The 11,217-nt window shown below is 50.2% G+C and overlaps 1 protein-coding gene across 8 annotated transcripts in view; it reads right to left on the bottom strand.

Moving 5' to 3' along the window:
• Positions 1–411: 411 nt before the first annotated feature.
• Positions 412–11,217, bottom strand: part of Cit (citron rho-interacting serine/threonine kinase) — a 176,565-nt gene continuing 165,759 nt past the window's right edge. For 6 of the 8 annotated variants that reach the window (XM_048342854.1, XM_048342857.1, XM_048342856.1 and 3 more), the window contains 9 exons: positions 9,874–10,013; positions 9,174–9,266; positions 7,690–7,798; positions 7,465–7,593; positions 6,586–6,666; positions 4,191–4,269; positions 3,897–4,076; positions 1,637–1,946; positions 412–454 (listed from right to left, as the gene is read on the bottom strand). In XM_048342854.1, the coding sequence (XP_048198811.1) occupies positions 431–454; positions 1,637–1,946; positions 3,897–4,076; positions 4,191–4,269; positions 6,586–6,666; positions 7,465–7,593; positions 7,690–7,798; positions 9,174–9,266; positions 9,874–10,013 (1,145 nt within the window). In that variant the 3' untranslated portion in view covers positions 412–430. The remainder of the gene's footprint in view (positions 455–1,636; positions 1,947–3,896; positions 4,077–4,190; positions 4,270–6,585; positions 6,667–7,464; positions 7,594–7,689; positions 7,799–9,173; positions 9,267–9,873; positions 10,014–11,217) is intronic. The other 2 variants (XM_048342855.1, XM_048342862.1) reach the window with 1 other exon arrangement.

The following is an 11,217-nucleotide window of genomic DNA, read 5'->3' as shown; positions in this document are numbered from 1 at the left end:
AGAAGAAGAAGAAAGAAAGAAAAGAAAAGAAACAAAGGAAGAAGAAAAACAAAACAAAACAAAAAAGAAAACCAACCAACCCTAAGATCTTCAATAGCTAAGTAGGATTCTAAGCACAGTTAGGGTCTGGGTTGGTTTCCGGTGATGAACTGGTACAGGCCACAGCTAGGTACCAAAGTCTGTGAATGCTGAGGGAGTAACAAAGTGCAAAGAGAAAGACTGCAGGAAGGTGCCTGGAGGCGGCGCCCAAGGGCCTCAGCCACCCTCACCCCCTGAAGACAGGGGTGTCTGTGCGGGGATGGGGCTGGGCCCGGCCAGGCCAGGGGCTGGCCAAGCAGGCAGGCGCTAGGGTCCCCCGAAGTGGGCACCCATAGTGTGTTTGGTTTTCCTGCAGATTGAGATGAGCAGTTGTTGGTTTTCTGGCTGAGATTTATACTGAAGACTGGTCCCAGACCTAGGAAGCAAAGTAGAAATAAGGATAAAGTGAAAATAAGCTGGGAACTGCTGCACTTGTTTTGCACAAAGCAAAGCAATTTATAGCACCAAATCTGTCCTTTAGTGTTGACAGGGATGCTGTGTGGGCAAAGGCAGGTCACAGTGCCAGCCCTCAAAGCCTGGGTGCAGTCTGGGAGCCAAAGTCACAGAATGCTGCCACAACCCAAATTCCTTCTGTTTATGCTCTCATGCATGCACACAAGTGCACATGAGTCTTACTAAGAAAGGAAAAAAAAAAAAAAAACCTGTGTTGTTCCCTTTCTTTACAGCAAAGGGCTAACAGCAAGTAGTATTAGAAGGAAAATACCATTCAGAAAATCAGCCTCTGGGGGCTTAAAAGAGGCCCAGCAAAGACCAAGAAGCACCAGAGCCTGGCTACCCACTGAGCCAGCTGTCTCATTCCATGCCTACACCCATGTCCTCAATCTCTAACCTACAATCTCTAAGAAACCTAACCTCTCTGATCCCCAAGAAATCACACAGGTGAATACATGCACATGGTTAAAAACTTCAAAAAGTTATTTAAGCTCTTGCCAGGCACTGGTGGCTCATGCCTATAATCCTAGCTACTCAGGAGACTGAGATCTGAGGATCACAGTTTGAAGCCAGCCATGCAAAGCAAATCCAAGAGATCCTTACCTCCAATTAACCAGCAGAAAAGAAAAAAAGCCACCAACTTGGAAGTGTGGCTCAAGTGGTAGAATGCCAGCCTTGAGCTGGCTTTTTACAGAAACACATTAAAAGAGAAACAAAGTTCTTCTAAAAGGCGACCTCTTGAACACATTTTTGGTAGCCTTTCAGAAACAAATAAAAATCCTATGTATGCATGTGCATTCATGGGAAAGAAGAGTTGGCAGGTATGTGAATGGGAGGCACACACATACTGTAATAACTCAGAAGACTCAGCCGCTGCTGACACTTGCCTCCAGGCAGAGAGCAGCATTCCTCTGGCTATTCTGCAGTGTGCACACACGCACTTACACACCATCACAAACACCACCTGTTTGTTCAGGAAATTTTTCTGAAGCAAATGACACCTTTTCCTCCTATATTCCTGCCTGGCCCCCTCCCCGGGCCCGAGTTTCAGCAATGGAGCTCCCCCCTTTCCACAACAGCGGGCCCCACGGCTCCCCTGCCTCACCTTGTTCACCTGGGACAGCGGGGTCCGCACGGCGCCAGCGGGCAGCCGGCCTCGGCTGCTGTCGTCGAAGAGCCGGCCCGGGGAGCGCTCCCGGCGCGTGCTCAGCATGCGGCCCGGGGACTTCTCCCGCTCCAGCGGGCGGCCCGGGGACTTGTCCCTGCGCAGCTCGGTCCGGCCCTCGCGGTCACGGTAGCGGTGGGGCGTGCTGGGCTCGCGGGGGTGGCTGGGGCCTTCAGGGGGCGCCGGGCTGGAGGCCACACGCTTGGTGATGTGCTCGTTGTAGGTGGGCGGGCCTCGCTTGTTGGGGCTACTGGCAAGCAGAGCAGGCAGGGGGGCGGCTGGGGAGGGCGGCATCTTCCCGGCCCTCCCCTCCTGGCCACGGCCGCTTACCACCAAGAGCAACATGGCCGGGGTCAGCAAGGAGGGCAGGAGCTCAGTTTGCTTTTCCTGCTTAGTACGGGCTTTCAATGTATTGCAAGCTCACTGTGCAAGAGCAGAAGACTGGATGGGGGTGGGGTCTCCTGCCACCTCTGCAAGGGCACCTGCAGCCACCAGCCAGTGCGGACAAGAACACAGGAGGAGGTCTAGGGGCTGAGCTGGGATTCCCCAGAGATCAGTTTGGTGGCCTTATCCCCACACTGTATCCCTCACCTGGAGGCCTTCCCCTAAGCAGTCAGGACCCCACAATGAGCCTGATGCCAGGGAGTGGTTCATCTGGCACCTCTCCCTCCAGGTGACTGCCTGAATCTTTGTGGAACTTGTGCATGCTCAACTATCCTCAGACATGGCTCAGAGGATGAGAGCTACAACGAGGAAACAGCAAACTGAGCAGGGCACACCCAACAGTCCAGCTGGCCTGGCCCTGGAAGATGATGGTGCATAACCAAGTAAGTAAAAATGTTTGGGGCTCCGTTGCTCTCAGCAGCACCTCATGCATTCGAGGCAGCTGTTCCACCACTGAGCTACCTGCAGGCCCCACTGGGGACTTTTTGTTGGCCCTAAAAACCTTCTACCCAGTCCTGGCCTGGCTATTTTGAGTGAAGACTCTTCTAGACCCATGGCTCTCATCACTTCTCTGAAGAAGCTAGATCCAGACCACAGAGAAGACAGTGCCCAGAGACCGTTCTACAGTGGTTGGTTCACTGAGCAGCTCTAGGCCCCTCTACCCCCTCACCACACAGGCAAATTGTGGAGATTCAAGTTTGGGCTCTGAAGGCAGCATTAAATATGGAAGATAAAACAAACTAATCCAACTAGGAGAACAACATTAAGCCTCTTTGTATGGAAGAAAAATGATAGGATGTGTCCACGGGACCCACAGGGACCCATCCTAAGGCAGATTGGGGGGGGGGGGGGGCGCGGTGGGTTTGAAGGCATCCCTGCCCGGAAGCGAGCTGGCTCAAGGAAAGCCATTCAGGATTCAGGATGTCAGCTCAGATGAACCTGAGGAAAGCCAACACTCCTCCTTCGAGGCACTGCAAGGCCACGGTGCCACCAAGTCTTCATCTCCATAGCCTTTCAGAACCTCCATTTTACGGTTCTTGCAGAAAGCTGAATTTGCTACTCTGCTACACTGCAGGAAAAGGAGGCCTGCAGCGAATCACCCCCCAGTTGCCTCTGCTCTGCCAAAGATCATTCCATAAGCCAGGCGACAATGGAGGATGAAGTGCTGATGTCAGACCTGCCTGGCAGCAGCAGGGAAGCAAACCCATCCTCTCTGTCCCTGTTCCCTGGGACCGGAACCGTGTTCCACCACAGGCAGTAAAAGCAGCTCCTCACTGCAAAACCCTCCTTGCCAGCCTCATTTCTTCCCTGGCCACCAAGCTTAAGCTGTGGGCCTTGGGGCTCCTAAACTGCCTCTGGCAGCCTTGGTGGGGCTGTGACCCCCAACTGCTCCTGTGCCTCTCCCCTGGGACTTGAGCGTCATTGCAGGTAAGACTGCACTAGGCTCACCACATCTTCCACAGAAGCCCAACATTTTCCCCACAGAACACCTGCTGAAGCCATCAAGCACAATCTCTGCTTCTGTTCCTACCAGGGCCACTGAAGATCCCTGAGAAGGGGGAGTGCCTTCCACTTTTCCAAGTCCCCTGCCACTCCCACAGACCCATGCCACACCACAGCCACAGATCTCAAAATCCGAGTGAGTTGTACATGATTATAAGGGAAAAAGAAACCTCCAACCTCTTTAGCAAGGTTTCCTTGTGCTCTGTGAGCAGCTCTTGGACCCAGGGAAGGAGGGAGGGGTGGGGTTCCATACCTGCGGGAGGTGGAGGGCACCCGGTGATGCTCAGTGCTGGACTCCTTCACGAGGTTTCCTTTGCAGCAAATGACCCTTAATTTATCCTGGTATGAGGAAGCCAGGTAAATGGCTCCCGAGGAAATTGCAGGGCCCAGGTAGCGTGGGTTTGGAATTTCCAAATAGGCTCGGGCAGGGGTCCTGTGGAGGGAGAGATGAGAGTTACACTCCCTGAAGGTCAACTCCATTGCTGGGCAGGCCCCAACACCCTGCCCAGTAGCCAGGGTTCCCAAAGCAGGGCAGGACAATGCTTACCCCAGGGAGGAGCGTGCCTGGATCTCAATGACTTCAAGCGAGTTGAAGTGGGTCACAAACAAGTAGGGTTCTCTGTAGGCTGCGTGGCCACCACAGAAGAACAAAGAAGGCAAAGAAGGGTTGAAAGAGAGGAAATCAAAACCTGGCCGTATCACATCTTTTGACCCAGCAATCCAAGGTATGGGGATTTGCCCTACAGATTCTTCCACGCACCAGTACAATTGAGCACGCTCATGCTGATGCGTTGTCGGTTACAGCAGAAGAAAGAAAATCAATTCAGTTGTACATTACAGAGGGTCACCTATAGAATTCTGCACAGCTGAAGAGATGTGTGCAGGACCACATAGCAATGTGTAAAGTGTGTGACTTTATTGGTAATAGAAACTTTTTTTAAAAGTGGCAATAAGAATCTAAATTTTTGCCAGGTGTGGTGATGCAGGTTTGGAATCCCAGCACTCAGGAGGCCGAGGCAGGAAGGATCAGGAGTTCAAAATCAGTCTGGGCTACATAGTGAGACCCATCTCAAAAAAATAAAACAAGCTGGGTACTGGTGGCTCAGTCCTGTAATCCTAGCTTCTCAGGAGGCTGAGATCTGAGGGTCATGGTTCAAAGCTAGCCTGGGCAGGAGTTTGTGAGACTTTTATTTCCAATAAGCTACCCAAAAAAGCCAGAAATAGCACTCAAGTGGCTCAAGTGGTAGAGCACTCAAAGAAGCTCAGGGACAGTACCCAAGCCCAGAGTTCAAGCCTCAAGACTGGCAAAAAACCAAACAACAACAACAAAACAACAAAAAAACCCAGAACCAGAAAAGAACATAATGTCTTATGTCCCTGTATTTGCATAAAGTACTGGAAGGATGTGGAGACAGAGAATGTGCAGCAGATGTATCCAGTGTGACTTCAAAACCATCAGTTAAAAAAGAGACTGGTGGGGCTGGGAATATGGCCTAGTGGCAAGAGTGCTCGCCTCCTACACATGAAGCTCTCGGTTCGATTCTCCAGCACCACATATATGGAAAACGGCCAAAAGGGGCACTGTGGCTCAGGTGGCAGAGTGCTAGCCTTGAGTGGGAAGAAGCCAGGGAGGGTGCTCAGGCCCTGAGTCCAAGGCCCAGGACTGGCCAAAAAAATAGACTGGTGGGTTGGGATGTAGCTCGGTGGCCAAGGGCTTGCCTAGCAAGTACAACATTCTGGGTTCCATCCCCAAAACAGGAGGGAAGATGACTGGCCACTGGGGAGATAACTGACCCCCCCCCCCCAGAAGGAAGAGGCCACTGTGATTACGTTCCTGGTGCCAAGTTACTACGATGTGCTAGAGCCTTGGACAGGCTCCCTGCTTTGAATATGCCTGGTCCTGTGGCTGGTGGAAGCCAAGTAGACGTGGTGGAGGCGAGGACACCATGAGGAGGAGGAAGCGTGGTCTCCTGCCACCAGCCCCTGCTGAGCGCCCACAGTTGCCAGCCTTGTTTGGAAGGCTGTGTTGACTTCTTCACCAACCGAGTGCCCCTGCTCACAGCACACGGAGCAAAGCCATCCACTTAAAACATGGGATCCTCAGCAGCAAGTTGCTTCAAGAATGGCTTATTATGTACCAGTAGATAAATAAAATAGCCTTCAAGGGTATTTTGGCCATAGTGGTATTTGAGGATACTAGTTGACAAGTGTACAAAGATCAGTATAAGGATGTTCACTGCAGTGTAGTATACACTTACATAAAGAATCAGCATGGCCAGCCAGATGTTGTGAAATAGGCCTATTTGGAGCTAGAGATAGGGAGGATTGTGGTTCAATGCAGTCCATGTAAAGAATTGGTGAGACCTCCATCTCAATAAATAAGTTAGGCATGGTAGCAAACACCCATCAATGATTCCAGCTGAGGGAGGCTTAGGTAGTAGGGTCACCACTGGAAGCCAGCCCCAAATGGGGCTGCAAAAATGGGAAATCCTACCTGAAAAATAACTAAAGGCAAAAAGAGTTTGGGGTGTCTGAGGCTCAACTCAACTGACAGTGCATCTGCCTACCAAGCACAAGACCAAACCCCAGCACAAAAAGCATGGGCACAATTACCCTGCCTAACTAGAGTGCACTGGGTAAATCAGTATGTGTTTACTTATGCAGTCAGGTACTCTGGAGCCTCTGAAACTGACTTAAACCCACAGGGAACGTTTCTCCCTTTGATCCTAAGAACTTATCAAAGGCTTCGCAGTTGGCCTGGGCCTGGTAGGGCTAGCTGACCAAGTCTTCAGCAAGCTTCAGAATCTTGGCACACATGTCTTTAGGGAACTACCACTCATAGCCCTTGATCTCAGGGAACCCATGAGCACTGTGCTCAGCCAACACGAGTTCCCAGGTCAACAGTGCCGGTGCAAGGAGCCTCCACCCCATGCCTCACGTACCAAAGGCCAAAGGTAAGCGACTCCACTTGAGATCATCTGTGCGGCTACGCCTTCCGTAAGAATCCACGAACACCCCAAATTCTGCAAGGTGTCAAGAGTACAGGGGCGTTAGCACCAGAGATGGCAGGGTTGTGTGTGCACATGTGTGTGTCTGTGTGTGTGACACATACTGTGACAATAGAACAAGGGAGAGTCCAGGGGACAACCAGCCAGATTGAACTGGATTGTTACGGCCCGAGGATCTCTCCAGAGCCATCTGCTTTTATTAAGAGAGGATTTTTAAGTTAATTTTCAAATATATTAAAGAAAGAGGCTTGTGGTGAAAAGGAGGTGGGGGAGGAAAAGAAGGGGGAGCGGGAAGAAGGAAGAGACTAAACAGACAGTTTGGAAATAAGGTGACAAAGAACAAAGGGGAGAGAGGGCATAGAGCCAGAGAGAGGGAAGGAGAGATGGAGATCAGAGATTGAAAATTGAAAAATAAAATAAGAAAGTATCAAGAAAAAAAAACCTAAAGAGAAAGAGGAAGTCAGGGAAAGATGGAGGGAGGGGGAAGGGAGGGAGGAAGTCTATAACCCCAGCACTTGGCTAGGTTGAGGCAGGAAGATCATGAATTCAAAGTCAGTAGGGGCTACATGGTAAGACCCTGTCTGTAATAGAAGGAGGGAGAAGAGACAGAAGCAGAAGGGATGGGGGAGCTGGGTATCCTTTGAAGAGCATGTTAGCTGGGCCATGCTAGGGCCCTGATTGGGGAGAGGATACCCACAGAGGGTTCTATTGGTGGACTGATTGTCCCCATGCCCCTAGTGAAACCCACCCTGCCTCAGAGCCATGGGACCTGGCCGCCCCCCCCCCCACAGGACCCCAGCTGGGATTCCTCACCGTGGAAGCACAGCAGGTACTCCTCTCGCTGCCCTGCTCCATTCACCTGCATGATGGACACAGGAAAGCTGTTGGACGACGAGGCAAACACAGCCGGAGCCAAGGAGTGGTCATTCTTGTCCAGGAACTCTGTGAAGAAGGGCGAGAAGCAGCTTCAGACATGTCATCCAAGTGACCCCAAGGCCTAGGCCTGACGTGGGGTGGGGAGAAGGACTTTTGCCCTACCCTCGAGTGTGTACTGCTTCATGTCGATTTCGTAGAATTTGTTGGTTCCAATGAGGATACTGTAATTGGTGAAGTGGATACAGCTGCAGGGCTCAGAGGTCTCTATCTCCTGAGGACCGGACAGAAGAGAAGCCATGAGCATGACATGGATACACCATTCCCGCTGCTATCCTGGTCCTGCCCTGAGCATCTCACCAAGCCTGGAGGACAGTTACCACCAGACCTGCTCCTGTCACACAAAGCCTGAAATCTCTCCTGCCTCTAAAGATGACCTCTCAAGATGACCAGTCCGCTATCCTATTACCTTGTTTCACACAACCCCTAGACTTCTTAGAAAACAAGGCAAAACTAGCCAAGAAGGGGTCAGAAACACCATTTCAACCAAAAGGCAGAAATGAATGCATCCTTAGTGGGGAGGGAGGGAAACACCCTGAAAAAAATACACCAACTTACTGGTGCTTAGAATGCATGGCTTTAGTACATTTCCTGCTAGTGTCTAAGTTTCTAATTTGAACCATATTACACAATCATCACCATCATCATTATTGCACTCCTGTCTAAATTGCTTCCTAATTATTTGTACCCACTTGTGGTCATCAAACAAAACAAAACAAGCCCATAGGCAGGCGTTATCCCAAGCGGCTGCTTGGGAATCATAAAGATACAATGGTTTCTGGACTTTTTCAGAAGCACACAGTTCAAACTTTAATCATCATCAGCAGCAGCAGCAGCATCACTGAATATTTATTAGTCACCTGCTAGGAGGAGGAAAGGCTGAGGTTGCATGGTGAAGTGAAAAGACCAGGAAAAACAAACTGAGTGGGGCCTCAATTTTGTCATTCCTAAGGATTGGGGAAGAACTAGGAAGAGTGGGATATGGGCAGATTAGCCCCTGTTTCCCACTGGGTATTCAAGAACACTCAAACTAGGCTAACAACTTCCTTCCCCAAACCAAACCTTTTCTGTACAGATCCCCAACATATCATTCACCTCCTCCTTTCACTTTTGGGAAAAATCATAAGAATCCTTTGAAATAAACCAGGCTAATGATGGCCGATATCTGAGGACAGCAGACATTCTCTGAAAGCAAGAAAAATTCCAGAGTCTGAACACACCTTGTATACCTTATAGTCACCCTCACACAACACTCTGCTCCGGGGAGACCCAACCCCCTAATCACAAGTCAAACAGAGGCAGTACTGGCTGTCCCTTCACAGAATCCTCTAGGTGCTGAGCAGAATGCTACAAAGAAACATCTCCTTCATCAGCTTCCACAAAAGGCTGAATTCCTCAGCTGGATAGAGAGGCCGTTCCCAATCAGTAGAAGCAAAGCAAGAGCTTTAGCTGCCCTGGACTCTGCAGAGCCAGGGAGGTCACCCCAGGCTGAAGGATGGCAGGGAGGGTGGGGGAGGGAGGGTCCCTGAGATATTTTGCACACTGGCTCCCCTCCGTGGGTGTGCAGGATGGCCGGGACCACGACACACCTTCCGAATGCAGTACTTGCTGAGGTTTTCGTTGTAGCGGAGGATGACGACTTTGTTGGGCATGGCTGCACAGATGCAGAGCCCATTCTCAATCTGCAAGGTGATAAGGAAAAGAAAGACAAGAGAGGGTCATCAGGGTGATCCTTAGTGACTCAGGGCCGAGTCTCTCAACCTCGGCACTGCTGATGACTAGGACCAGAAGGTTCCTTATGCTGGGGAACAAAGGAGGATGGGCAGCATCATGGCCTCGGTCTACTAGAGGCCAGCAACACCTCCACTTTGACAATCTGAATGTCTCTAGACATTGCCAAATGTGCCCAGGAAGGCAGCAGATTTGCCTGTGTGGCTCACACCTATAATCCAGGCTACCCAAGGAGACTGAGACTTGGAGTACGACAATGTTAAGCCAGCCCAGGCAGAAAAAAGTCTAAGACTCGAGCTCCAAAATAACAAGCAAATAGCAGAAATGGAGGCATGACTCAAGAGGGCCAGTTAAGCAAACCAAGTAAATGAAAAGGCCCTGAGTTCAATACTCAAGTACCAGCAAAAGGAGGAGGACAGGAGAAGGAGGAGGAGGAGGAAATTAAACTTAATCTCAGAACACCCAGTTTTCAAGGTTAAATCAGTAAGCTGGGTAACAGAGGAGGGGCTGCACAACTTTCAAGAACATTCCACCAGCAGAGGCCTGAGGAAAACTCACCTTGCCTGCACCAAACAAATGGCAGCCCTTGACAGCTTCGAACACATTGGGCGAGATGTCAGGCTGGGCTGGAAGGTGTGACTGTGCCAGGGACTGCTTCACCTTCTTCACATCCACCAGACACAGAGCTCGCTCTTCACCTGGGGGCAACTCAGGGTCACAGAGAGAAGCCATGGGGCCACAGGACAGACAGAGTCCCCCATACCCTCCTACAACATATTGAGTCTTCCCCCATCCCCAGGGCGTGCGACTGTGAGGGTTTTACTTTCAGATTTGGGACTATTTGTGTCTACATGAATCAGGTGGCTTGGGGATGGAATCCAAGTCTAGACACAAAAGGCACTTGTGTGGCATAGATACTTTGTAATGCTGGTCACCTAGCCCCAAAGGTAATTTTACACCATGTGTTTAGCACACCTGTGTTTGACCTAGGCTCCAGCACATGAGGACAGGTGTGGAAGGGTCCATCTATAGCCCCATGTGGGCACCCCAAAAGGTTTAGGTTTTGGATCATTCTGTGTTTTCTAGTTAGGGATGCTCAATCTGTGAACATATTTGAAGCTCATGCTTTAGATCTAAGATTTTTTTATAAAAAGTTTTTTTTGACCTTTTTACTCATTTGTGGAAGCGAGATCTAAAGGACATGCATTCATAGGCAGGGACACATGCACACACATATGCACACATGCATATACACACATGCATACATACAGATACACAGAATGGGATTCTAAACTATGGGATTCTTAAGTGGAATGAGAGCAAGGGTAGGGAGAAAAAGAAAGATGAAGGGTGATTAATTGGTTTACATCTATAATTCTACTCAGGAGGCCAAAGCCAGCCTGGACAGGAAAGTCCAAGATACTCTAGCTCCAATTCACCAGCAAAATGCCAGACTCAAGTAGTGGAGGTGTGGCTCAAGTGGTAGAGTGCTAGCCATGAGCAAAACAAACTAGGCACAAGGCCCAGAGTTCAAGTCCAGGAAACCAGCCCACCCTCCAATAAAGCAACATATTAAAACTTGTATGAGGAGAGGAGGGGTGAGGGGGAAGAGGAGGAAGAAGAGGAGTAGGAGGAAGAAGAGGAGTAGGAGGAAGAAGAGGAAGAAGTAGAGGAAGAGGAGGAATTCCAGATTGAAGACTGCTAGAAATACATGATTAAAATGCAATGTGTTTCCAGAAGCTAGTGGCCCATGCCTGTAGTCCTAGCTACTCAGGAGGCTGAGATCTGAGGATCATGGTTCAAAGCCAGCTCTGGCAGGAAAGCCTGAGAGACTCTAAACTCCAAAAACCGGAAGTGGCGCTGAAGCTCAAGTGGTAGAGTGCTATCCTTGAGCTGAATTGC

The sequence above is a fragment of the Perognathus longimembris genome, chromosome 3 (genome assembly GCF_023159225.1).
Source record: "Perognathus longimembris pacificus isolate PPM17 chromosome 3, ASM2315922v1, whole genome shotgun sequence".
Classification (NCBI taxonomy): Eukaryota; Metazoa; Chordata; class Mammalia; order Rodentia; family Heteromyidae; genus Perognathus; species Perognathus longimembris.
The sequence above is the reverse complement of the archived record's forward strand: the minus strand, read 5'-3'. Positions and strand labels throughout refer to the sequence as shown.